This window comes from Motacilla alba, chromosome 5 (assembly GCF_015832195.1).
Source record: "Motacilla alba alba isolate MOTALB_02 chromosome 5, Motacilla_alba_V1.0_pri, whole genome shotgun sequence".
Classification (NCBI taxonomy): Eukaryota; Metazoa; Chordata; class Aves; order Passeriformes; family Motacillidae; genus Motacilla; species Motacilla alba.
This window is the reverse complement of record NC_052020.1, coordinates 7,915,979-7,939,439: the sequence shown is the minus strand read 5'-3', so window position 1 is coordinate 7,939,439 and position 23,461 is coordinate 7,915,979. Positions and strand designations below refer to the sequence as shown.

General features: G+C 52.3%; 1 protein-coding gene across 1 annotated transcript; it reads right to left on the bottom strand.

The window, feature by feature from the left end:
- Window positions 1-5,720: 5,720 nt before the first annotated feature.
- On the bottom strand, window positions 5,721-23,154 carry NAT10 (N-acetyltransferase 10). The gene is made up of 29 exons (XM_038139429.1): window positions 23,142-23,154; window positions 22,647-22,921; window positions 20,895-20,986; window positions 20,222-20,393; window positions 19,817-19,939; window positions 19,425-19,486; window positions 19,050-19,164; window positions 17,587-17,694; window positions 16,914-17,047; window positions 16,453-16,546; window positions 16,002-16,100; window positions 14,897-15,033; window positions 14,669-14,793; window positions 14,225-14,375; window positions 13,740-13,836; window positions 12,762-12,878; window positions 12,537-12,638; window positions 12,356-12,430; window positions 11,794-11,910; window positions 11,490-11,623; window positions 10,973-11,021; window positions 10,429-10,522; window positions 10,222-10,332; window positions 9,727-9,899; window positions 9,517-9,636; window positions 8,821-8,919; window positions 8,375-8,448; window positions 7,192-7,275; window positions 5,721-6,149 (listed from the first exon to the last, which is right to left on the bottom strand). Exons 2-29 carry the CDS (start codon window positions 22,752-22,754, stop codon window positions 6,056-6,058), a joined length of 3,060 nt encoding a protein of 1,019 aa, XP_037995357.1. The 5' UTR covers window positions 22,755-22,921; window positions 23,142-23,154; the 3' UTR covers window positions 5,721-6,055.
- Between the last annotated feature and the right edge of the window lie 307 nt (window positions 23,155-23,461).

Here is a 23,461-nt window from a genome sequence, read left to right as displayed (position 1 = left end):
GAGGCCCCGGTCCCGGTGCCGCTCGCAGCCCCGGCCCGGCCCAGGGGAGAGGGGCGGGGCCGGCAGCGATGGCGCCGCCGCGGCCCGGGCAGGGCGGGACCGGGGCCGGGGCTCGGGGGCGGTGCTGGGGGCGGTCCCAGGCGGGGCCGGGGCTCGGGGGCGGTCCCGGTGCTTGGGGGCGGGGCCGGGCGGTCCCGGGAGGGGCCGGGCTCGGCTCAGGTGCGCGGGGCGGTTCCGGTTCAGGTGCGCGGGGCCCCAGCGCGGCTGCGCGGGGCGGGGCCGAGAGGATTTAAACCCCGGAAATCACCTCAGGCGCCATTTGCTCCCTCAGAGCTCGGGGAGGCTGAGGCCGGGCCGGGCTTTCTTCTCCCCTTTCTTTCCCCCTCTTCTCCCCCTTTCTCCTGCGCTTATTCTCCTCCTTCTTCCCCCCATTATCTCCTCTTTACTGCCCCTCCAGCTTCTTTCTCCCTCCCATCCATCGCCCTTCTCCCTCCCAGCTCCCCCTGCCCTCTCTCCGCTCCCTAGCCTCGCCTACCTTCTCTCTCTGTTCTCCTGCACATCCCGGACTCCCCGTTCCTTTCGCCCCTCTCCCCAGCCCGACTCCCCTCTATTCCCCCTGTTCCCCTCCTCTGTCCATCATCCTTCCCCCCACCCGGCCTTTCCCTTCCCCCGCTTCTTCCCAGCCCCTCTCCGTTCCCCACCTCATCCCTCCCTATTCCCGTCCTCTGTGCCCCTGTCCGTGTTTCCCCCGCAGCCGCGGGGCTCGGGGCGCCGCAGAATAAAGCCCCGCGGGCCGGAGCGCGGCGCCCCCGCTGTCCCTGGAGCCCCCACACGGGGCCGGGCCCGCTCGGCGGGTCCCCCCATCCCGGTCCAACACACCGCCCGACAGCGCCGGGGCTCCGGCTGTCCCTACATCACACTGGGGGTCCCCGGGGCGGGGGGAATTGGGGGGCTGGGGGTGGGGCGGGTTAGGCAGGGCCCCCTCCTGAGGAGGGGGTCCCGGGGGGGAGGGGGCCCGGGGGTGGGGAGGGCCCCCTCCGGAGGAGGGGGTCCCTGGGAGGGGGTCGGGGCGGGCTCCCTCCGGAGGAGGGGGTCCGGGGGAGGGGGCGGGGCGGAGGGGGGAGTTCTCCCTCCAGTCCCCGCCTTCTCCTCCGGACCCCCCTCCCCCGGACGGGGCTGCCCCCGGCCCCCTCCCCGGGACCCCCTGCACCGGACCAGGGCCCGGGGGGAGGGAGGGGGGCGGGTGGGAAGCAAGGGAGGTCACGTCACTCAGCAGCGTGAACGCACACAGAGATCACCGGACAGACAAACAGCCCCTCCCGTCCTGCCCTCACACCCCACCCGCCCCTCTCCCTCCCCGCGGGCCCCGGTCCGGAGCAGGGGGTCCCGGGGAGGGGGCCGGGGTCAGCCCCGTCCGGAGAAGGGGGTCCGGAGGAGAAGGCGGGGACTGGAGGGGGAATGCCCCCCTCCGCCCCGCCCCCTCCCCCGGACCCCCTCCTCCGGAGGGAGCCCGCCCCGACCCCCTCCCAGGGACCCCCTCCTCCGGAGGGGGCCCTCCCCCCCCCAACCCTCTCCCCCCCCCCCCCCCGGACCCCCTCCTCCGGAGGGGGCCCTGCCTAACCCGCCCCACCCCCAGCCCCCCAATTCCCCCGCCCCGGGGACCCCCAGTGTGATGTAGGGACAGCCGGAGCCCCGGCGCTGTCGGGCGGTGTGTTGGACCGGGATGGGGGGACCCGCCGAGCGGGCCCGGCCCCGTGTGGGGGCTCAGGGACAGCGGGGGCGCCGCGCTCCGGCCCGCGGGGCTTTATTCTGCGGCGCCCCGAGCCCCGCGGCTGCGGGGGGGAAACACGGACAGGGGCACAGAGGACGGGAATAGGGGGACAGAGAGGGTGGTCCGGGCGGGTCAAGGATGGAGGGCAGGTGGGGGGGTCGGGGTGTGCAGGGGAGCAGGGAGGGGGGCAGGGGCAGGAGGGGCGGAGGATGGGGAACGAGGATGGAGCACAGGTGGGGGGTCAAGGTGAAGAGGGGAAAAGGAGGAAGGAAAACGGGAAGGTGGAGGAGGAGGAAGAGTGAAGGATGGAGGGGGAGGATTGAGGGCAGGTGAGGAGGAACTGGGGGGAAGGGAAGTAGGATGAGGGGGCAGGTGGGAGCCGGGGAAGGAAGCGGGGAGGAAGGAGGGGGTGTGTAGGGTTGGTGTGTGCAGGGGAATGGGGAGAGGGGAGTAGGGGGAACCGGCTCAGGAGGGACCGGCCAGGGGGGGAGGGAGGGGAGGGCTAGGGGGGAGAGGGAGGGGGGGGGGTAGGGGGGGGAGGGTGTAGGGGGTGGGGGAGGGGAGAAAGGGAGGGAGAGAGGGGAGATATGATAGGAAAAGAGATAGAGAGAAGTGTAAAAGAAAAGAAATAAGTACAGAGATAAGGAGCCCGCGCGGACGCAGCCTCCCCTCCGAGCGCCGAGGGGGCAAATGGCTCCTGAGGCGATTCCCGGCGCTTAAATCCTCTCGGCCCCGCCCCTCGCACCTGAGCCGGCCCCGCCCCTCGCACCTGAGCCGGCCCCGCCCCTCGCACCTGAGCCGGCCCCGCCCCTCGCACCTGAGCCGGCCCCGCCCCGCCCGCGCCCGTAAATCCCGGCGGATCCGCGCCCGCTCCGCTCTGTGTGGCGGATGCTCATCCCGGGATGCGGTGGGGCCGTCGCTCGCAGCGCTGCGCGGAGCCCCGGGCCGGGGGCAGCTCCCGGTGCTGCGCGGAGCTCGGGGCGCTGAGGTGGGGCCGGGAGCGGGACCCGGGCCTGGGGGATTCGGGTCCAGGTCCTGCTGGTGTCTGCTGGGGATCCCGGGCTGCACCGCTTCTCCCTCGCTGGGCAGGTTCTGGGTCGCGGGGCCGCAGAACCGAGGCGGGCTGGGGCTGGGACCGGGATCGGGATCTCCGCGGGCGGGAAGAGCCGCTCCAGGACGGGCGCGGACCAAGCCCGGCGCTGCCGCTCCCGCTTGGACCATGGCCGCTGCGGGGCTGCGGTCCTGCTGCGGCCGTGGGAGCCGGGGCTGTGCCGGTGCCGGGCCCGGTGGGAGGGCGGCGCTCTCCCGGAGCGGGCGCTGGCTGGCCCTGGGAGCGGGCGGGGCGCGGGGAGCCAGCCCTGGGACCCCCCGAGGCCGCCGGTCCCGCGGAGTAGGATCCGCCTCGCAACCCCCGCGAGAATGCGGAGCCCCCTCTGCCCGGCACCCCCTGAGCAGAGCAGGGCCCGCCTCCCGTCCTGCGCCCACCGCATCCCTGGGAACTGAGCGGAGCTGCTCCAGGATGGGCGCTGTCCTGCTCCTGCTCGTTCAACACCTGCCAGGTGAGACCTGATGCTTTCCTTTCTCTTCCCCCGAGATCTGTGCAACTCACAGTCTCCAATGGCAAAACCTCCGTTTGTAAAATTCTAGTTGAAACATTTAATCCCTGTTTCCAGATTATACCGTGAGATAGAAGGGACCACAAGGATCATGAAGCTGAGCTCTAAGTGAATGGCCCATCCAGTGATTGGACCCACAACCTTTGGTGTTCTCAGCACTCTGCTCAACACAACTGAGCTGATCTCTGTGTCAGCTGGAATTCCAGGCCAGGATGGAAATACCAACAAGGTAATTCCTACGCCAACGCAGCTTCTTTTACACTAACGCTGCTTTAAACACCAGCCCTTGGAACATCTGTAGGGCAGAGCTCCATGGCTGGCACTGGACCGTGGAGCAGCGCAGGTGAACAGTTGTGTGACAGCACAAAACTCTTCTAATCACCCTGATGTCCTGCCCTTCCCAGGATTTCTCCAATAGCTGCAAAGGTGCTTGTGCCATGTCTCTTTCCAAGGAGAAATGAGCAAGACAAGTCCTGAGGATTCCCTTGGTCCATGGAAAAAGTGTTCTGGTGAGTGTTCAGAGCTGGTGTAGTGCTCCATGCAGAGCTGGAAGCTGGAATTCCAGCAGCTTTTGGTGCAGTGTTCCCACTTATCTACGGCCAGCTGGGAAGGGAAATGGAGTCAGACACGTGAACTGTTACCTGTTACACAGCTGTACCTGCCCCATCCCTGGAAGTGTCCCAGGCCAGGTTGGACAGGGCTTAGAGCAGCCTGGGATAGTGGAAAGTGTCTCTGCCTCTGGCTGGGGGTTGGAATGGGATGAGCTCTAAGGTCCCTTCCAACCCACCCCCTTCCATGGTTCTACTGTCACCACCCTATCAGATCCCTGTCTGGAAGTGTGACACTTGGGAACAACCGCGCACTCCAGGTTTTTTAGCTTGGGCCCCAAAATAACAAACTGCTGTCAAAAAAGGAAGGCCAGGAATTCTACATCATTCTCTCCCCCTGTTTTTTTTTGGTTTTTTTTTTTTGGTAATTTGCCCCTTGCCCCCTGCTCACCTGCAGCCCTGGGACCAGCCCTTTAGTGCCACTTAAAGGGGTCTGAAGTGCGTGGCCCCAATTCCAGCTGGGAATGTCTTAGTTACCACCCCCCACCCCTCCTTCCTCCCCCTCACAACCCAGCACTGGAACAGCTCAGATTGAATGACTGACTTACTGTGTCTGGAATTCCCTCTTTAAAAAGCAGCACTGGAATATCCAGAACTCCAGCAGGGTGCCTGGAAGCCACAGGCCAGAGGCAGAGTCAGATGAACAATCCTGAACTGGTTTGCAGGGGATGCCTCCCCAGCCTGTGGCTGCAAGGACTCCAAAGCTGTTCCTTCCTCTTGGGACACCAAGGGAAAACATCCCCACCATGGATTTCTGACAGGAAAAGCCTCACAGCTCCAGGATACTTGGCTCCTCCCAAATCTAGGCAAAAGGCTCCGAGGAACAAACAAGAGGACAGACCACCTCGGAGTGCACACTGTATTTTTAACAATAACAGCAAAACCAGGGAGCATTCACACTCACCTTTTCTCCTGGGCACAGCTCTCCAGAGCTTGCCTTCCATGTCTGCTCCTTTTCCAAGAGCTCTGGAGCCAGTCCAGGGCAGCCAGTGGCCACCACAGCCCTGGCAGTGCTGCTGGGTGATCCCAGCCCCTCTTTGAGGGCTGCAGCTGCACATGTCCCTGCTCAGGGATGTGTCACTGCCACCAACTGTGGTGGCACACCACAGAGGCTTCCAAACCACAGGCAGGCACGGGCTGTGTTTAACTAAAACCAGCCTCCTAGAGAAGAAAAGCTGTCCTTACCTCAGGATTTGCCAGGAAAAGGAGCTGTGAGATCTGCAAGTCAATACAACACAGCTGTGCCTCAGCTGCAGGAAGGGCTCTGTTCCAAACCCCCACAGCAAAAAGCCACTAGGATATCAAGGCACTGCATCAGGGCTCTCAGGATTGGGATTGGGACACTCCATGGCAAAGGTCTGCCCTGGATTTGAAGGCTCTGGAGTCTGAGAGGCAGCAGAGCCAGAGTCACAGCCAGTCCCAGCTCCAGACTGGCACAGTTACTGCTGAGCTGCTGGGAATTCAGTGCTTGGCTGCTCAACTGGCCCCTGAGGTCAAAGAGGAGATGCCACAACCAGGTTTTGGTAAAATAGTGCTGATTTCTGGCAACCTGAACACAAAACTTTCCACCACAGCCAAGGGGCAGCTCTAGGCCAGCAGGGAGGCAGAGTGAGTGTGCAGTGACCAGCCAGCCCCAAATACAAAGCACAAAAAAGCCTCCTCAAGCTCCAAAGGATCACCAGAACCAGCAGCTTCAAAGATCAAGGCAGAGTCACATTTCTGTCCTTTGTTGTCCAAGCTCTTGTTTAATGAACCACAGAACCTTAAAGATGCAGGAAGTTTACAGATCTGCCCTCTTGGAATGGGAATGTTGGAGCTGCTCAAGCACCTTCATCACATCTCAGGGCATTCCAGTTCCTCACTCACACTCTGCAGTCACCCTCCTATAAAAATCTTCACACAAACACTTGAACACTGCTCTTCCCACAATACAAACACTTGAAAAATGCCTCCAAGGGTTTTTCTTCCCTCCAAAATAGTCTCTTGCTTTAGAGGAGAACGGGGCTTCTTAATTACAGACCCAGCACTTATTCATTCAAGTTCATTGACTGGCTTTTAAGTCATTTCTTCCTCTTCTGCTTTAGATCTTTAGTCTTCTTAAATTTCTTCTGTTGCTTGGGTCCTCGTGCTGTTTCTAGTTTTCTTTTCTTCTCACTGCAAAACAGGAACAAAACATCTGTTAAAGATACACTGGCTTGCCATCCAGCAGGGAAATTTTCGTTGTAATATAGGAGTGAGGGAGAAAATTTAAACTTGGTGCTAGAAGAAGCACAAACAAGAGCCTTAGATTTTACAGTGTCCTCAAGAATTCATAGTATCATTTTATAGTGACGAGAAGATCTTGATTTTTAGCTTTTAGCTCTTGTCTTTGCTTTTCAAAACTTTATCTGTCCTAAATGGGGCATCTGGATTGTAGAGTACCTAGAAGAGAAACTACTTCTGATAGTTTTAAACATTCAATTTTTAATCCCTGCACTGAATTCTGACTCAAGCCAACATACAGAATTCCCAGCTCTGATCTTTATCTTATAGCAACTGCTAAGGCTCTCTCCTTCCTGCAAGGCTTTTGGAAACTAACAGCTTCCAGCATTCATGGAAAAAACCATGAAAGAGTGGAACAGAGATCATATAATTACTTGAGCTGTCAGGCACTCCAGGAAGGGGAAATAAGTGAGCAGGGAAGTCTCAGCTATAAATCCCCAAGGAAAAATATGGGAAAATTACACGCTGGGCAGGGCAGAAGAAAAAAGATGGATGAGAACTAAGGAATTGTAGAAATACAGACATTTTCCAGCCTCAAGCTCACTTTGGAAAGAATTCTTCTCTAAATTTGCATTTTCTCCACGGGCTGCCACTCAGTGTTAGATCCCAAAGCAAATTGGGCAGTCAGGTGGGATGAGTGACCCAAGGGAGGAACAGTCCCACCTTCTGTGTGGGGTCAGGATCAGATCATCAGCAACAGAGTCAGAATTAAACAAGTCAATGAAGAGAGGACTATCCTTAGAGCAACACAGAAACACTGGGTAGTGGAGCTCGCAGCTGCTAACATCCCAATCCCCCAGGAAAACTGAGGATCTAGCCAGGACACTGAGTTCACTTAACCTGCATTCAACCCTTAGGCTTCACTCTTTTGGAAAACATTTAACAAAGCCAGCAGGAAGAGGAGAGATCTCTGGAAAATTTCAACTTCCTTTACCTTTTCAGGCTGACGACGGAAGCGTTCTGTCCTGCCTTGCTCAGCACCTCGTTCCACTCCTCATCATCCCCCCTGATAATGTACCTAAGTGGGAAAGGTGAGGGAAAGTCAAGTCAAATTGTTAGCACAGAGGAAAACAACATAAAAATAAGGTGTTTCTACTGTCAGGCACACACTACTCTGCAAACAAAGCCACTGGGCCAGCACCCAACCAAACTGGATTTGGGAAACACACACCAAGTCAGGCAAAGCTGGCATGGGAAAGCTTTCCTAAATCAGTCTGGAAAAAAGTGAAGAGCTGCAGCTTGCTTTTGAGAAGAGAAATAGGGACAAGAATTGCTACTCAAATAAGCTCATGTCCTGTGGGCCTTGCCTGGGTGTTCAAGCACCCTGGAAATGACACCCAGATTTAAAGAGGCAAAGCATTTGTGTAGCAAAATGGAGTGACTGCTCTCCATCTCAAGTTCTGGGAGGTTTGGAATAGATAAGGCTTTGTCCAGAAAGCTGAACAATGCTGGACATTGAAAAGTATTGAAACCTGCATTGAAAAGAATTCAAAATAGATTTTTGTCTCTCTCTCCTCATGGAGAACAAAAATCTTTTTCTGGCTGAGGAGAAAAACAAAAAGGAAACATGGTCCAAAATGCCAAAAAGGTATGCAGCACTATCAATGCTACAAAATGGAATCAATTTGAAAACATTCTGGTTGTATTATTTTCCTTATGCAAGTCACTTCAAATCACATCCATTCTTGTCCTTTCTTCAAACATCACAACCAAATATTCTTCAAACATGACAACCAAGCTTTTATTCCCTTTGCCAGATGTAACAGAGACCAATTCAGAGCCAAGCCAGACAAGCTCCCTGGGAAATCAGCACAGTGAACAGTGTTTATAAGACAAAAAGTGGGAGAGGAGAGGGAAGAGAGACAATCAGTGGCATCTGTAACTCCTGTTGGTGCAGAAAGACAGAAACCCGCTGACACTTTAATAAAAGCTCTGCTTGGTTGCCCTTTTTGTGTTGATTTGGGGTTTTTTTATGTTTTACCCACTGCTGTTTTACACACTGGTTCTCATTTACTGATGGTTCACTGCACCTACAGCCTTGTGCACAAATCCCAGCAAGACCCAGCATTCCACCCAGGGAAAAACTGGATTTGAAACCCAGGCAGATGAATTCTTACTGTGTAAGGTCCATCTCCTTCAGCTTCATCACCTCCTGCTTGTGCTTTTCTTGGAATTCCTTTGCAGCCTCCTCCTGCAACAGGACAGCACAATGTGCATTAGGTCCTGATGGCAAGAATGACTTTGTAATGACAGGAAAATGCTTCTTCCCACAAATACATCCTCTAAAACAAATACCAGCTGGTCCTGAATAGCTTCTCTCTTTTATCTAATTGCATTTTTATGTTATTTGTACACACAGACTTGTAGTTTTCTCTGAAAACCCCACGGTGCAGCTTAAAGCACAACTCCAGGTGCACAAAATGCAAACCTGTCAGGTTTTAACTCCCTTACAGTGCCAGATGTGGCGTGGAACCCTTTCCATCCAAGAAAATTTAATGTTTCTGGCCTGAGGTGAACTCCCTGAAGTGTTCACATATGAACCAGGAATAAAGTTTGTAATTACCAAATCATCATTTAAAGATTTCAGTGTTGGTTCCATCACAATATCCTTTGTTGCTGCCATCTGCTCCTCCACAGCTTTTTCCTGGACTGTGTTGAACAGCTGAAAATGAAACAAGCCAGCACATGTAAGAACTTGGTTTTTAAAACACCATTTATCACCTCTACAATAAACTCCTAAATCCAGACTTCAGGAGCTTTGCTATCCTAAACCTCAGAGAGAAAGAAAACCAGGAACCAGTTCCAAATATTTTCAATTAATTTACTGGATTTCAAGTCTACCTCTAGACAACATTGGAAAACAATTTTATTTTTTTCCAAGGAAAGCTGAGATGCCACCAATGCTCTGAACAATGGCTCAGGCAACAAGGATTGTCTGCTCAGCATTCTGGTCAGGGCACTTCAACATGGAAAACCACAAGATGAGCAAGCACTCTTATCTGGGAAATCACTACACAGAATCAGGAAGTGGTTTGGGTTGGAAGGGACCTTAAAGATCATCCAGTTCCAAACCCCCTGCCATGGGCATTTAAATCACTGCCACACATTTTCCAGCTGGGATTTTCCCCACCTTGCCAAGAAGTTTATGGTCAGTAGCTGGGGATGTGTTAAGGATGCCCAGCTCTCTCTCAGTGTCTTATTTTCTGTTAATTTTGGAATGATAGTCCCAGATGACCAAGGCTTGTCCTGCTGCTCCCACCTGCACTACTTTGCGGATGATCCTGTTGAAGAGTCCCATCAACTGACTGCTGGGCAGTTCCAGTTCCTTTTCCAGCTGCTCCAGAGATTTATGTTGCAGGCCAATCCCTAGGAAAAGGGCCTGAGGAAGAGACAGGAATTTCAGGCACAGAGCAAGTACAGACACACATCCTCACCCCCCAGACCCTCGCTCCAGCCCGCCCACACGCACCGACTGCGCAGCAGACAGGGAGATGTCTCCCATCTGGCTGAGGAAAAACATCCTGGCAAGGGTGGGAACCATGTCCATGATGAGGTGGTAGTCCACCATGTTGCGGGAGTACATCTCCAGCCTCTTCAGGTCGTACGGGATGAAGGCTGACTCCAGCTCTGCACGGCTGATGGCTGGTGGGGAGCAGAGGAACACAGCAAGGTTGGCAATGCACTTCAAGCACCCAGGACCTCAGTGTTTATTTAGCACGTGTTCAAGTATTTAATAGTTTTCCTTTGCCTTTAACAATTCACACTGGTTTTGCTGTAAAAGAGGTTTGTTCCCTTGCTGCAGCAGGAAAACCCTCCAGCCAGCACAGACACTAAAACCCCACAGGACACAGGTACCAAGTTCTCCCCAGAGGATTCTCCTCTGCTGAACATCTTGAGAAAACGGCAAATTGAGCTGCCAGGCTCCAGCCATGCTCTGTCACACTGTCCCAGCCAGGGTACTCACGTGCTTGGGGCTGCTGTTTGATATTTTTGTTCTGTAGAATATTCAGTGCCAAGGAGGGAGAGAAGTTGCTGAACTGGTAGGAAAGCAGGGAAAGGAAGCGCCTCCTAAAATCTACAGGGCAAGAGGACAAAATAAATTAGCCCAGTGCACCTCTAGAATAATGAACAGCCCAGAGGGTTCCTGCAGAGTCAGCAGGATCAGAGTTACCTTTCCAGAAGGCAGTGAGCCAAGGCTCCTGCTCAGAGTCCTCTTCATTGAGCATCTTCAGCATGATGCAGGAATGCTCCCCTGTCAGGTCATTCTGATAAATAAGATACAGTCCTGTGATTCTGTGGTGGATTTCCCATCACCCCCATGAGCCTTTTGCACTCCGTGCTCAGCTGAGGAAGGGAAATACCTTCTAAATCAACACCAACAAATGCATCAACTGCTACTGACCACCTCCACTTAATGGAAAACCTATGAACTTCTAGAACTTGGTAAATCTCAGCTATTTTACCAATAACCACGTTAACAGCCCTCAACAGCTCTAAATTTTTATGTGCAAACTACTTGGAGGCCCACATTCACAGCCCTAAAACTCTACTCGTTAGCTACAGACCCAAAGAACAAAAATGAACATAAACCAAGCCTTAAAAGCAGCCTCAGCAAACCCTCCTGCCCCAAACCCCTTGTCACAGAATCTACTGGAATGCACGCCCAGGGATTTCAGCAGGGCTGGATTTTCACTCAGGAACAGTGTGGTACTTACAGGGGTCTGCCTCAGATAAACCGGCACAAATCCAGCCCGCTTCCAGAACCTGGGAAAAAGGAGGAACACACTGAGAATTATGGAGCTAAATAAGTAATAAATTGTGGTTAAATGCAATTTTATCTGCTGTACAAGGACAGCTGGTGAGGAGCAAGCAAAAGTCTCTAAGACACTCCAACAATCGGAGCAAATGAGGTTTCTGTCAGAAAGCAGGAGCAGCACCCACCTGACAGAGGGTCCAGCTCAGAGGGGTGAAAAATTATGAGTGTAATGTCAAAAAATGCACAAACTTTCAAGGTGCTGTGAAAGGCATTTACATCAGTCAGGGAAAAAAAAAACCACCAGCTCTGAAGTCAGCAGCACCTCAAGTTTCTACAGGTCACAGGGATGAGATTTAACCACTCCCTATCTATCACAGGCTGTTCTTACTTCTACACCCTGGAAAAATCAGGCATGTAAAGCTGATTATCTGTTAAAGAAGGGCAAGATGTAACTGGGAAATAGAATCATGTCCTACTTGAGCAATCTGGGTGTCAGGCCATAAGACACCCCGAGATAGTCCAGGTGCTCAGCTTGTCTCTCACTCAGTTTGAGCAGCAAAGGAGGCAAATCTTTCCGGGGTGTCACAACCTCTTCTAATAAACCAACAGTCTGGAAAAGAAAGTGGGAATGGGTTAGCAGCAATCCCCACAGAAAGCTGCAAATTACAGCTCTTCCTCTCTATGAAAATCAAATCTGAGTATTTCCTCCCTACAGAGTGGACAGTTACAGGGGAAATTACGCAGCTTAGCATGGTAGAAAATAAAAATAAATTACCATACCTCACTGCTCACAGTCGTGATTTCTTTTGGCTTTTGAACCGTTTCTTCTTCCAAACATGGGAATTTGCCTTCATAGTACATCTGCAGCAAAGCCAGAGCTCTGCTGCCATAGCCCATCTGTGAAGAAGCAACAACCAAATGGAACCAAAATGAGATCTCTGATTTTTAATATAGGGCAACAGCGTTCTCCCCTTAAAACCCACTAGCAATCAGCACTGCAGCCATCACTCAGTCACTGCAAAAATGCTTTTTTTTTTTTGGCCATGTGGCAGCTCCAGGGAGAAGGACAGTACAGAAGAAATCAGCATCAGCTCTGGTAGCTCAGGGCTGTGTAGCAATTCTTGGGGCTTAACTCTGGCACTCAGAAAATGCCAAACACTCGGTAATGTCACAGTAAATACCCCTGGGTTGTGTACAGTGGATCGGGATGCTCCCAGTGCTGCCTAGGGAGCACTGGTTTGGTGCCCTGAGCTTAAAATGCTAAGAACTGGAGGAACTGCAATGTTTGCCCTGTTCCTGAGCTCTGGCTGCAGAGCCATGTCCCCGCTCCCAGGTACTTTACCCCCTGGTAATCCGGGTGAACCGCGATGCGAACGACGCGCCCGCCGGAGAGGCCCCCAAAATCCGGATCCTGGAACTGCACAAGGGACAAAGAGCCCATTTAAAGGACACAGCTGGGCACTCTGGAAACAAGAAATACACGAAATACACCCTGGGTGCCAGTGCACAGCCAAATCACCCACCTGCTCTGAAACGGTCCAGGGAATAAGATCCCCAGAGGCTTTCTTTCCCCTGGAGAGGCTGTTCATGATGGACTGGCGGGAGATCTCTCCCTCCATGCACACCTGCCAGGAAAGACACAAAGCCATGAACACACACACACACACACACACACACACACACAATGCTTCCTCCTGCTCCATCAGACCAGGATCAAATCAAAACTGACACTTGAGTCGTTCTCTTACCTGAACAACAGCCAGGACTTCTGGTAACGAATTCTGGGTGGGTGGAACAGGAGGCAAAAGGCAAAAGAGATGATGGGCAGGGGCATCAGAGAGCATCTGGAGGTCATTGGGGGAGTTCTGAAGGGGGAAGACATCAGAAAGATCAAAAACTGTCCAGAGAATCACAGAATACCCTGAGTTGGAAGGGACCCATCAGGATTAAGTCCAGCTCCTGGCCCTGCACAGGACAAACCCAAAAATGCCACAAATGTGCCTGAGAGTATTACCCAAATGGTTATTTCCTGAGGAGAGCTTTAAAGTCCAGCTGATTTCTAAACAATCACTCTATTTTCCAAATTTAGAGCTATTAAGAAATTTAGAACTCATACAATGCTGAGGGATGGAGGAACTTCCCAGGCCAACTCACGGCTATCACATCCCCAGACAGCATCTGTTCTCCTCAAGGGAAACCTTGTGCTCTAACATGTATGAACCTGAGCTTCCTGTTTTCATACAGCTCCTTACCTCCTGAGTACCAAATCTAATTTCTTTTTTAAGCCTCAGATTTTTAGAACTCAGTAGCTCAGCACTTCTGGACTTCCCCACTCACATTTACAGATCAACCCTGGTCTTGAAACCTTGAGATGAATTATTCCTCTTTTCAGTCTCATAAAGGTGATGAACTTGAGGCCACCAGGACATGGTAAAGAGAACTGCAAATGAGGTTCAGCACTGATAAAATTCTGACAAGCTGGGAGGCTCATTTAGAATTTTAGTCTCCACATTATCTCAAGGCAAAAATATTTCAGACTATCTGGAAATCCAGTGTGTACAGCCAGGACTGAGGCAGAGATCTCAGAGAAAGGAGAACACAGCTCTGCATGCAAGCAGAAGCAACAGAAGCTGATGAGAAATGTCAACCAGGCTGCGATAACAAGCACAAGAAAATTCCACACTGAAATTGGGAACGAAACTGGATGCAAGAAGCCCGAGCCCTACCTTGTAGTGTGAAGCCACATAGAGGGCCATCAGCCTCTGCAAGAAAACTTCTGATGCTCTGTGGTAACAAAAGAGTGTGTCTCTATTTACATAGTATCTAAACACAGGGATTAAGGAAAAAACCTCCTTGGGAACCAGGAAAAAGCTCCCTGTTGGTTTACTTTCAGTATCTGGACCACAGGCTGGCTTGTCCTCTTAGACTCCACAGCTTAATCTACAAGAACAAATGATGTTAGGCGGTGTCTGCAGCTTTCACACCCTTCACCTGTAAAGATAAACCTTTTGTAACTCCAACAAGAGCTTCCCCTCATGCAACCCGTCCTCGAGGCTGCCTCTGCAGCAAAACTGGGGTTTGGTGATGTCCTGGCAGCACCCACCACCAGTGCTACGAGAGCTTAACTCCAGCAGTGAGGTCTTAGGGAAAAGACCGTGTGCTGAGCTCATCCCAACCACCAACCAGGCTGAGAACCTTTCAGCGAGGATACAGGTCACAGGTGTCTGGCAGAGGGCAGCCAGAGATGATCCTGGTGATGTTGAGGCAGTCCAAGCACAGGAGATCATTCAGCCACTTCTCCACGGGGTCCCCAGGAGCGTACCTGATGGACTCGTGCAGGGACACCTCGTGCAACGTGCGAGCTGCAAGGGTTGCAAAAGACACTCAGTGCTGGAAGCCACAGCCAGACAAGCACCCACAGGAGCTCTGAAGGGCTCCCAGATTAGAAAACTGTCAGATGCTGATTTTTCACTTCTTAAAAACCCTCCATCTGAAACTTGTGAGGGAAAGCCAGCAGAGTTCTGTCATTTCCCCACACAAGCCCCTTCCCAGAGCTGCAAAGCACACGGATGGGTGGGACAGCCACGGATCAGGCTGACAGCAGCCCCAGGACACACACAGGCTGCGTGGGACACAGAGCCAAGAGGTGCTGTACCTGAGGTGAGCTTGGCAGTGGCTGTGGATTTGTTCTCTGCTGTCAGGGTCACCTGGCTCTGGGCGCTCTGCTGGCGCAGCTGCTGGATGAGCTTCAGGGACAGCGACCGCCCGGTGCCCTCGTACCTGGGAACCAGGACACAGGGAGCCTGAAGCAGCGAGCACAGGAACCAGGCAGCCATCCAGGGCTCTGGGGAGGCCCGGCACGGAGTGGCTGCTCCAGCCTTACCCGTTGATGGTGGAAGCCATGAACACCAGGTACGGGCCCAGCAGGTTCTTCACCAGGGGCAGAGGAATGGCAGCGGCTTCGTCGATCACCACGAGCTCGGCCTGGCCCAGCTTCACAGAATCAGCAGGGTGGATGTACTGCAAAGGAGGGGACACTGTCACTGCCAGCAGCTGCCAGCAGGGAAACACCAGGGCTCTCAAAGCTGGGGCCCTGGAAAGCTCTTTGTAGTCCCTGTTCTCCTCAAACACCGAGCCAGAGACTGAGATGTGGAAGAGCAGAAAGTCAGGAGAGGGGTTATGCTGCTCTAACAAGGACTGGCTCACACGTCTTGTTTGGCACAACTCCACAGGAATTCATCTGCAGAGGCGAGGAGAATAAAGGAAATCTAATCACTAAAACCTCTTCCTGCACTGCTCCAGATGCCTTGAGAAGGCTGCCCTAGAACAGAGGCTGGACAGAGTTAAAGAATAAAGCAGGGATTTACCAAAAGACCTCCATGGATCCACCTTGGGCAGTACAAGAGCCAGCCAGGGCTGCACCCAAGATGAACCCAAAATGGTCACAAAATGGACAACTGGTCATGAGGTCTCACACTTTTATAAGTTCTGGTCCATTAGCATATTGGAGTTAATTGTCCAGTTACAGCTTTAGGTTATGAAGTCCCTTCCTTCTTCTTTTTCTCTCTTCAATTCACCACTGTTTATGCTTTTTGGGCCTGAGGCTGTCACAGCTGCCCTTGGTTCCCAAGCTGGAAAAGGAATTCCCTCTGTGAAGAGACCTTACTTACTATGAAGCTCAGAGTTACACACTAAAGCAGCACAGAATCTGAAAAATATGAAAGCTAAAACTTAAGGCTTCACTCCTTTCACCTTCCTTTGCTTTTGTTTTGGGAGAAACCCACGAGGGAGCTTTGTAATCTACAAGTTATTCTCTGGAAGAGAGAAGGTATTTTGAGGAGGTCACTCCCTGAAGATCTGCCTTACAGCAAACCCCACCAGGACAGCTCCACATCACACAGAATGAACATGCTTAAAATCAAAACAGCTTCAACTCTGGCAAAAACTACAGCCAGGAACAAAACTGGAAAGGTAAGAATGCCAATTACCTGGATGGTCTGCCTGTGCTCCTTGAAGACATTCACTCTGACCACTGCCTTGTTGAACTCTGGATTTAAGGATTGAACAATCTCATAGTCCAGGTGCTCCTGGAAAAGAACATTTTTAAACAACATAAAAAGCCAAGATCTAAGAAAAAGATAATTTACCATCATCATCAAAATAAGCTCTGACATTGTTATTTCACATTCTCAAAAAAAAAAATTCTTATAAAAGCTTCAAAGGCCTGAGAACTGGGAAATCATTTACTGATGTTAAAATCTGCTTCACAAAGAAACTGGTTTACCCTGCTCAAAACCAACTCTACCACGATTCCTTTTCTTGCAGAACATGGTGAAAAAGGCTGGTAGCAAACATTTGTAGCCAAAAGCACAGATGAGGTGTAAAACTTCCTAAGCAGGAAAGCTTTGAAAATATTGTAAAACAGTCTGCTCCCCTCACCTGATACTGAAGTGCATCAAAGCCTTTAAATATGAACTCAAAGAGAGTGTGGAGGTTGTCAGGGCTGGGAGATGTGACAAAGATATTGGAGTAACTGCAGAGAAAAAAACCAAACAAGAGCTGAACGATTTTTCTAACAAATTTTACTACATAAGTACTAAACAGGATGGGTTTTTAATAGGAAGGGGTGACATTATCTAATAACCAAAACACAGCAGATTCCTATGGACACTGATCTTGATTAATGTGTGATTATTTTGAGTTTTAAGAAAAATTTGACCAAAAGACACAATCTTGTCAAGATACAATCTTGTATCAAAAGATACAAGATTAAAAATGAGGGATTTAAGATTGGAAATTACAAATATATTCCAATCTTGCCATCTTGGTTGTGTTTGGGGTTTTTTTTTAAACTCATGGATGCAGATAAGGCCTGAGGGATTGGAGGGGGGATCACTCACCCAAAAGCCACTGCTCCAGCAATGGCCAGCCCCAAAGCAGCAGATTTCCCTCGTCCCCTGGCTGCTGTTAATGCCACAGTGCTCCTCAGGGTCTTCTCAGAAATGGCTTCAATGAATTTTAGAACTGCTTTTGCCTGAGGATCAGAAAGCCCCCAGAAAACAGAGTCTGAGTTTCTCTCACCCTGGGACCTGCCACACGCAGAGAAGCTCAGCTCTGGCCAGCACGCCTGATGCCTTGAGAAGGCTGCCCTAGAACAGAGGCTAGATGGAGTTAAAGGATAAAGCAGGGATTTATTAAAGGCCTCCATGGATCCACCCTGGGCAGCACAAGAGCCCAGCCAGGGCTGCACCCAAGATGAACCAAAATGGTCACAAAATGGTCGCGAGGTCTCTCACTTTTATAAGGTCTGCTCCATTTGCATATTGGGGTTAATTGTCCAATTAACCATGGGCTTTAGCCCATGAAGTCCCATCCTTCCTGTTCTCCTCTCTTCATTCTGCCATTGTTTATGATCTTGGGCCTGAAATTTGGACCATTTATTCTTGGTCTACCTACCTTGTTTTGTCTCCCTGCTCTGCGAAGAGAGCTTACTATCCCCTACCATGAAACTCAGAACTACACACTAAAGCAGTAAAGAATCTGAAAAATATAAACCTGAGGCATCACACCAACCTGATCCAGGGTTTTGCAGCCATCCACCAGCACTCCCACAGGCTGTGTGTCCTGCAGGCTCTCCTTCAGCTCTCTCAGCTCCAAGTCCTGGGGCCCCAGGCTCTCCTCCTACGGGCACACAACAGGATGAGCCAAGGGCATTTCAGCACAATTCTACCTTTGTGGTGTCTTCTGACACCTTTGGGCAGGCAGAGAAAGGGATCTGGAAGGAAAAGTTACCCCAAGAAGAATGTATTCCCCAAAACCATGAGAATTTATATGGACAGGCATATATTTAACACTTAAATTTCCAGGCAGCTTCAGGAGAATGGTCACAAAGAGGATCCCCAGTCCTGACTTCCCCAGGGTTGGAAGGGAAAAAAGGGAAGGATTTTGCAGTACATGGTAATTACAGAATGACATCGATAGGAAAAACAGATTAAAGAAGAGTGCTCTGAATATTTCATTCATTTTTTAGTCTTTGGACATTCATGACCTTTGTTACACCTCTCACATGAAGTGTCCACGCAGGGGGAAGAACCACTGCAGCACCAATACCAAAACAGTACCAAGACCTTCAGAGCCAAACAATAAACTCGGACACAAACACAAAAACCAGTTTTGGATGGGAATGAAGGCTGATTTTCCTGGGTGTCACTTAAAATTCCAAAGGCACCAGCCTCTCCAGCCAACAGATAAGCATTTGTGCTGCTGTCAGTGCTGGCCTAATGATAAAAGGAGGTTGTTTGATTAATTTATTTTTTAATCAGTGCCCTATTAGAATGTTTTTACCATCTCTGACAGAACCTGTCTTGGTTATTTCTTAGGCCACACAGCACAGCTTGAATGCTTCAAGATTTCTGTTTAAAACTGGTTCCACTTTACTGCAGTCTACAACTGAAGTGATGAAAGGGTACACTTCTAACAGTGCAAACGCGTGTCTGGATTATCCTCAGGGAATTCTTCCTGGAATGTGACAGATGTAACTCAGAAATTGAAACACCTGCCACAGCCTCCAGCTGTGTCCTAAGTCTGCAACATACTTATTTCCAAAGTGCTCTCCCACCCTCCAGCTGCCAAAGAAGTATTTTTATTGGTCTTGTCCCTTCTGTCCAGCAGCTTGAAATCCCTCCATGCAACCACAATCAAGCTCCACCTCACTGGGCTAAGCAGCAGTACAGGAAAATTAATAAATATTATTTATTATTAATAATAAAAATAATAATTATTATTAATACTAATAGTTGGGCAAGCACAAAAAGGATAGGACAGAAAATTAAAAAAAATAAGCAAAATAGAGAAAAAACAGCTCCCCAAGCTCCACCCACGTAATTTTTGCAAAACGTTCTGCTTCTACTCTCCAATGCCATCCTTTGATATAAATCAGGAGGAAATAAAAAAAATTATATTTTTAAATCTTTAACAGCCTGTGGCCAACTCAGAGGGATTGGTGGCAGGGAAAAGGGCTGGGATCACTCACTGACCTGGGACTGGGGGGGCACAGGAGTGATGTTGGCAGTGTGGCTGGAGATGGGCAGGATGTTCAGCTGGTCATCGATCACCAGGCAGGTCTTGCACGAGGCCAGGGACAGAATGAACCTGAGCAGGCAGAGAAAACTCAGTAAAAACACCAGCAGCAGTCCCTGGTGGTTCATCTGAACTCTCTTCTAAACACAGAGAATTCTCCCCAGAGCTGAGTATTCACAGCTCCCCACAGCTGAGCTGCAAGTCCAGCTCCCAGAAAAAGGCCTGTTCCAATGGAGATCTATGGGATGTTTTCCCATCAGGAAGAGCCAGTGCTGCTCCTGATGCTTTCCTTGGGCTGCCAGCCCAGCTCCTTTGCACTCTGAGCCACTCACCTCTCATTGAACCTCCCCACCACATCCTGGTGGGCCTCTGTCCTGTACCGGGAGTGAACGTCCTGAAAAAAAAAAAGGGGAAGGAAACAGAAAGAAAATGTGACAGTGACATTTACAGGATTGTGACCCCTTCCTTCCCTTCCTCTTGACTCTCCACTTCCATCCACAGCACATCCCAGACAGGATCCTGACTTGGTGGTGAAACACCCACATCTGCAGCATTTCAGAAATGCCTGAGCGCAACAAATCCCATCCCATCTCCTCCCACTCCTGAAAGAAGGAGCAGGAAAGAAGATGGAAGATAACAGCCCATAATAGAATCAATAAATACCCACCCAGCATCACCTCAAGGCAGCTGCTGGCAGAGAACAGACCCACTGTGCTGCACATACCATGGTCATTGTATAGAGCTGCTTCAGGGAGTTCATGGTTCTCAGCAGAATCACCACAATCCCACCACCTTCCACTGTCTCCACAGTTCTGGCCAACAGGTTCGGAGTCAAGGCTTCAAAATCCTGGGCAGTAAAAAGAACTTCAGAGTTGCCCCGAGTCCAGCAGTGCAGCTGGCTCCTACTGAAAGGCACAGAAAGCCTAAAAGCTTTATTGCTCACAGTTTAATTCCCACTGAAATTTGCACCCTGCTCCAACTCCCACCCACGAGGCCACCTCACCCTCACACAACTCGAGAGGGATAAGCAAGGCCACCAAAACTGAAGTGACAGAAGCAACAAAGCCCACTCCTGCAACATTTCAACTGCTTATTGTAGAGCCCTTTTGGCAGCCAAGGAGCTCCTGACCTGCAGGACACACATTCCAAAGGTGTTCCCGAGGATCTTGTGCGTTTCGTTGTAGTAGCAGTAGCGGATGTTTGTGGCTGCAATGAACAGCTCGAAGGGATCATCATCCTTGATGTTCAGAGTTCCACTCTTAATCTTCTTCTGGAGCTGCCTCATCCTCTTCTTCCTGTGGCTGGAGGGGGAAAAGAACCATACAGGAGTTTTCTTGGGAAGGGGTTTGAGGAAGGCGTGCTCAGGCTGAGCCTTGGCAGTCAGAGCTCAGTCCTAAATATGACTGAGGTTAAAGAAGTGAGGAACCCAAGTGTTGAGGTTAAAGGACTGAGGAACCCAAGTGTTGAGGTTAAAGGACTGAGGAACCCAAGTGCTGAGGTTAAAGAAGTGAGGAACCCAAGTTTTGAGGTTAAAGAACTGAGGAACCCAAGTGTTGAGGTTAAAGAAATGAGGAACCCAAGTGCTGAGGTTAAAAAGGCGAGGGGGAGTTTGGCCCAGGGCAGCAGAGTCAGAGTTAGAGCTACAGGAGAAAAACCAGAGGTACTCTCTGCCGGTGCCAACTCTGTTATGGAAGCCAAATTTCAGTCCTGGAGGAGCAGATTTCCCCTGGCTTCCCTCCCACCCCTGCCCTCAGCCTCCAGCCCTGCTCCCCAGGGAGCAGCAGGAGCCGGGGGTCTCTCACCTGCTGAAGCCCAGCTCCTTCTTGTAGCACCAGAGCACAGAGGGCCTGGCCTTCACCGTGGCCTTGGACAGCATGTGGTGGAGGATGACGACCTGCCAAGGCACAGAGCACTCACCAACAGCTCTCAGGGAACACCACAAAGCAAAGTGTTCCTCTGGGCTTGACTTTACAGCTGTGTTCCCACCTGGAGAACACAGGGCTCCCTTGGCACCAAGCGAAGCTGTGTCTGTGCCCACCCCAGGGCTGCAGGACACTGGGTTTTACCTCCTGTGTCCTCAGCTCCCTTCTCTGCCAGAACCAACGCTGGAAATTCCAGGCTAAACACACTTTTGTCTCTAATGGATAACCCACTCATATGGATTTTCCACAGAGGGCTTCAGCGAGCACAACCAGAGCTGGGAGATGCCAGAACCCATCAGCAAATAACGCCAACATCCCTCCTCTGCCACCCGAAGAACCCATTCTTTTCCAAGTCTTTTTGGATTTTTCTTAATAATCAGTTCATTTGGTTTGCCCACAGAGTGGAGACAAACGAATTGTCAGCTCCACAGCAGTTAGAGCAGAGCAGCAGGGCAGGGGTTGTTCCTCTGTTCCCCTCTGCTCAGCACGGGGGAGGGCAAAACCCTGGGCTCAGTTTTGGGCCCCTCACTGCAAGAACGACATGGAGGGGCTGGAGCAGGTCCAGGGAAGGGAATGGAGCTGGGGAAGGGGCTGGAGCACCAGGAGTGGCTGAGGGAGCTGGGAAAGGGGCTCAGCCTGGAGAAAAGGGGGCTCAGGGGGCTCTGCACAGATCCCTGACGGGAAGGGACAGCCAGGTCGGGCTCTGCTCCCAGGAACAAGGGACAAGAGGAGGGGAAATGGCCTCAGGCTATGCCAGGGGAGGTTTAGGTTGGTTTTAAGGCAAAATTTCTTCCCTGAGTGGGCTGTCAAGACCCCATCCCTGCAGGGATTTAAAAGCCACGCAGATGTGGCCCTTGGGGACGGGGGTTAGTGGCTGCTTTGGCCTCAGTGGTCTGGGAGGGCTTTTCCACCCTGAACAATTCTGTGATTCTGTGAATGGTCTTGTCCTAAACCATCGAGTGTTTGCCGAGCTGCTCTTCCCCTCCCGCCTCGAAAAACACAAGGCCAGAGTCCCTGAAGAGAAAGGAGTTTAGCACTGAATTTGCTCCACACAACTTCACTGAGCAGCTTCATCTGCGGGGCAACTCAAAGCCCACTCCGAGAGAGAAACCACCACAGGGGAAAAATCCTCCAGCTGGCCAGAAACTTTAACATCCTTTGCCCCAGCTTAAAAAAAACCAAACCGAGCCCACAATCCGCAGCCTGCCCTGAGCTTCATTCGATGTTCAGGAGCCTCCCAGACAGGAGATGCCTCAGGGGGGTCTCACACACCATTTCCAACCCTCTGTCCCTGCCAGTTCCCTCCCCTCAGCTCTGCCCGGGAGGGTTTAATTCCTGCTGGAGGCAGAGAGGAAAGAACCCTCTCCTGACTCAGTTTCTTGATTAACCATACTAAGAAAACCCCGCATCCCTCCTGCCAGCTCTAAGACGCTCCAGAAAATATGTCTGGACACTGGGGACTCAGAATTGTTCGCATTGTGAAAACTGTCTTGTGCGCGCATTTGATTGTTTTTGTCATTTTGTGTTAATTCGGTTACTCCTTCAGAGCAGCTCTATCAGTAATATCCAAAGGGGGAGTCGTGGGGACCCTGGGGGCATTCCCTGGGCTGGGGAGCCCCGGCCCGGCGGTACCTGGTCCTTGCCGCGGTCGCCCACCACCACGAACAGGCTCCGCTGCCGCCGCGCCACGCCGTTCTCGATCAGGACGCGGATGCGGTTGTCCACCTTGCGCCGCTGCATGGCTGCGGCTCCCGGGGCTCCTCCCGGGGCTCCTCCCGGGGCTCCTCCCGCGGCTCCCGGCGCTCTTCCCGCAGCTCTTCCCGGGGTTTTCCCCGCGGCTCTCGGGGCTCTTCCCGAAGCTCTTCCCGCGGCTCCCGGAGCTCTTCCCGGCTCTCTTCCCGGGGCTCTCCCCGGCTCTCTCCGCGGCTCCCGGCTCTGTTCCCGGCTCTCTCCCCGGCTCCCGCCGCTGTTCCCGGCTCTCTCCCCGGCTCCCGGCGCTGATCCCGGCGCTGTTCCCGGCTCCCGGCGCTGTTCCCGGCTCTCTCCCCGGCTCCCGGCGCTGATCCCGGCGCTGTTCCCGGCTCCCGGCGCTGTTCCCGGCGCTGTTCCCGGCTCTCTCCCCGGCTCCCGGCGCTGTTCCCGGCGCCGTTCCCGGCTCTCCCGCCGCTGTTCCCGGCTCTCTCCCCGGTTCCCGCCGCTGTTCCCGGCTCTCCCCGCGCTCCGCCCGGCCCCTCTCGTGCCGCACCACGTGGGAGCCGCGTGGGGCCGGGCGCGGGCGCCGCGCGCCGTGGGAGGACCCCGGGGCTGCCCGCGGCGGCCGCCTGCGCGACGCGTGCGAGGGTGCGTTCCTAGAGACACATCTGTGTAAAAGCGGCCCGGAAACACAGCCTGCTGGGGATCGAGCTCTCTAGCACAGTGACTCAAAGTGGCTTTCCGCACGGGAAAGG

Bases quoted from the DNA above. Each gene is read 5' to 3' on its own strand.
- NAT10 (XM_038139429.1), bottom strand. From the start codon at position 22,754: ATGCAGCGGCGCAAGGTGGACAACCGCATCCGCGTCCTGATCGAGAAC. The intron at 16,547-16,913 runs GTGAGTGATCCC...TTTTCTCTGCAG, and splicing joins GCTGGAGCAGTGGCTTTTGG to TTACTCCAATATCTTTGTCA. The intron at 12,879-13,739 runs GTAGGGCTCGGG...TTCCCCCTTCAG, and splicing joins ATGTGGCTTCACACTACAAG to AACTCCCCCAATGACCTCCA.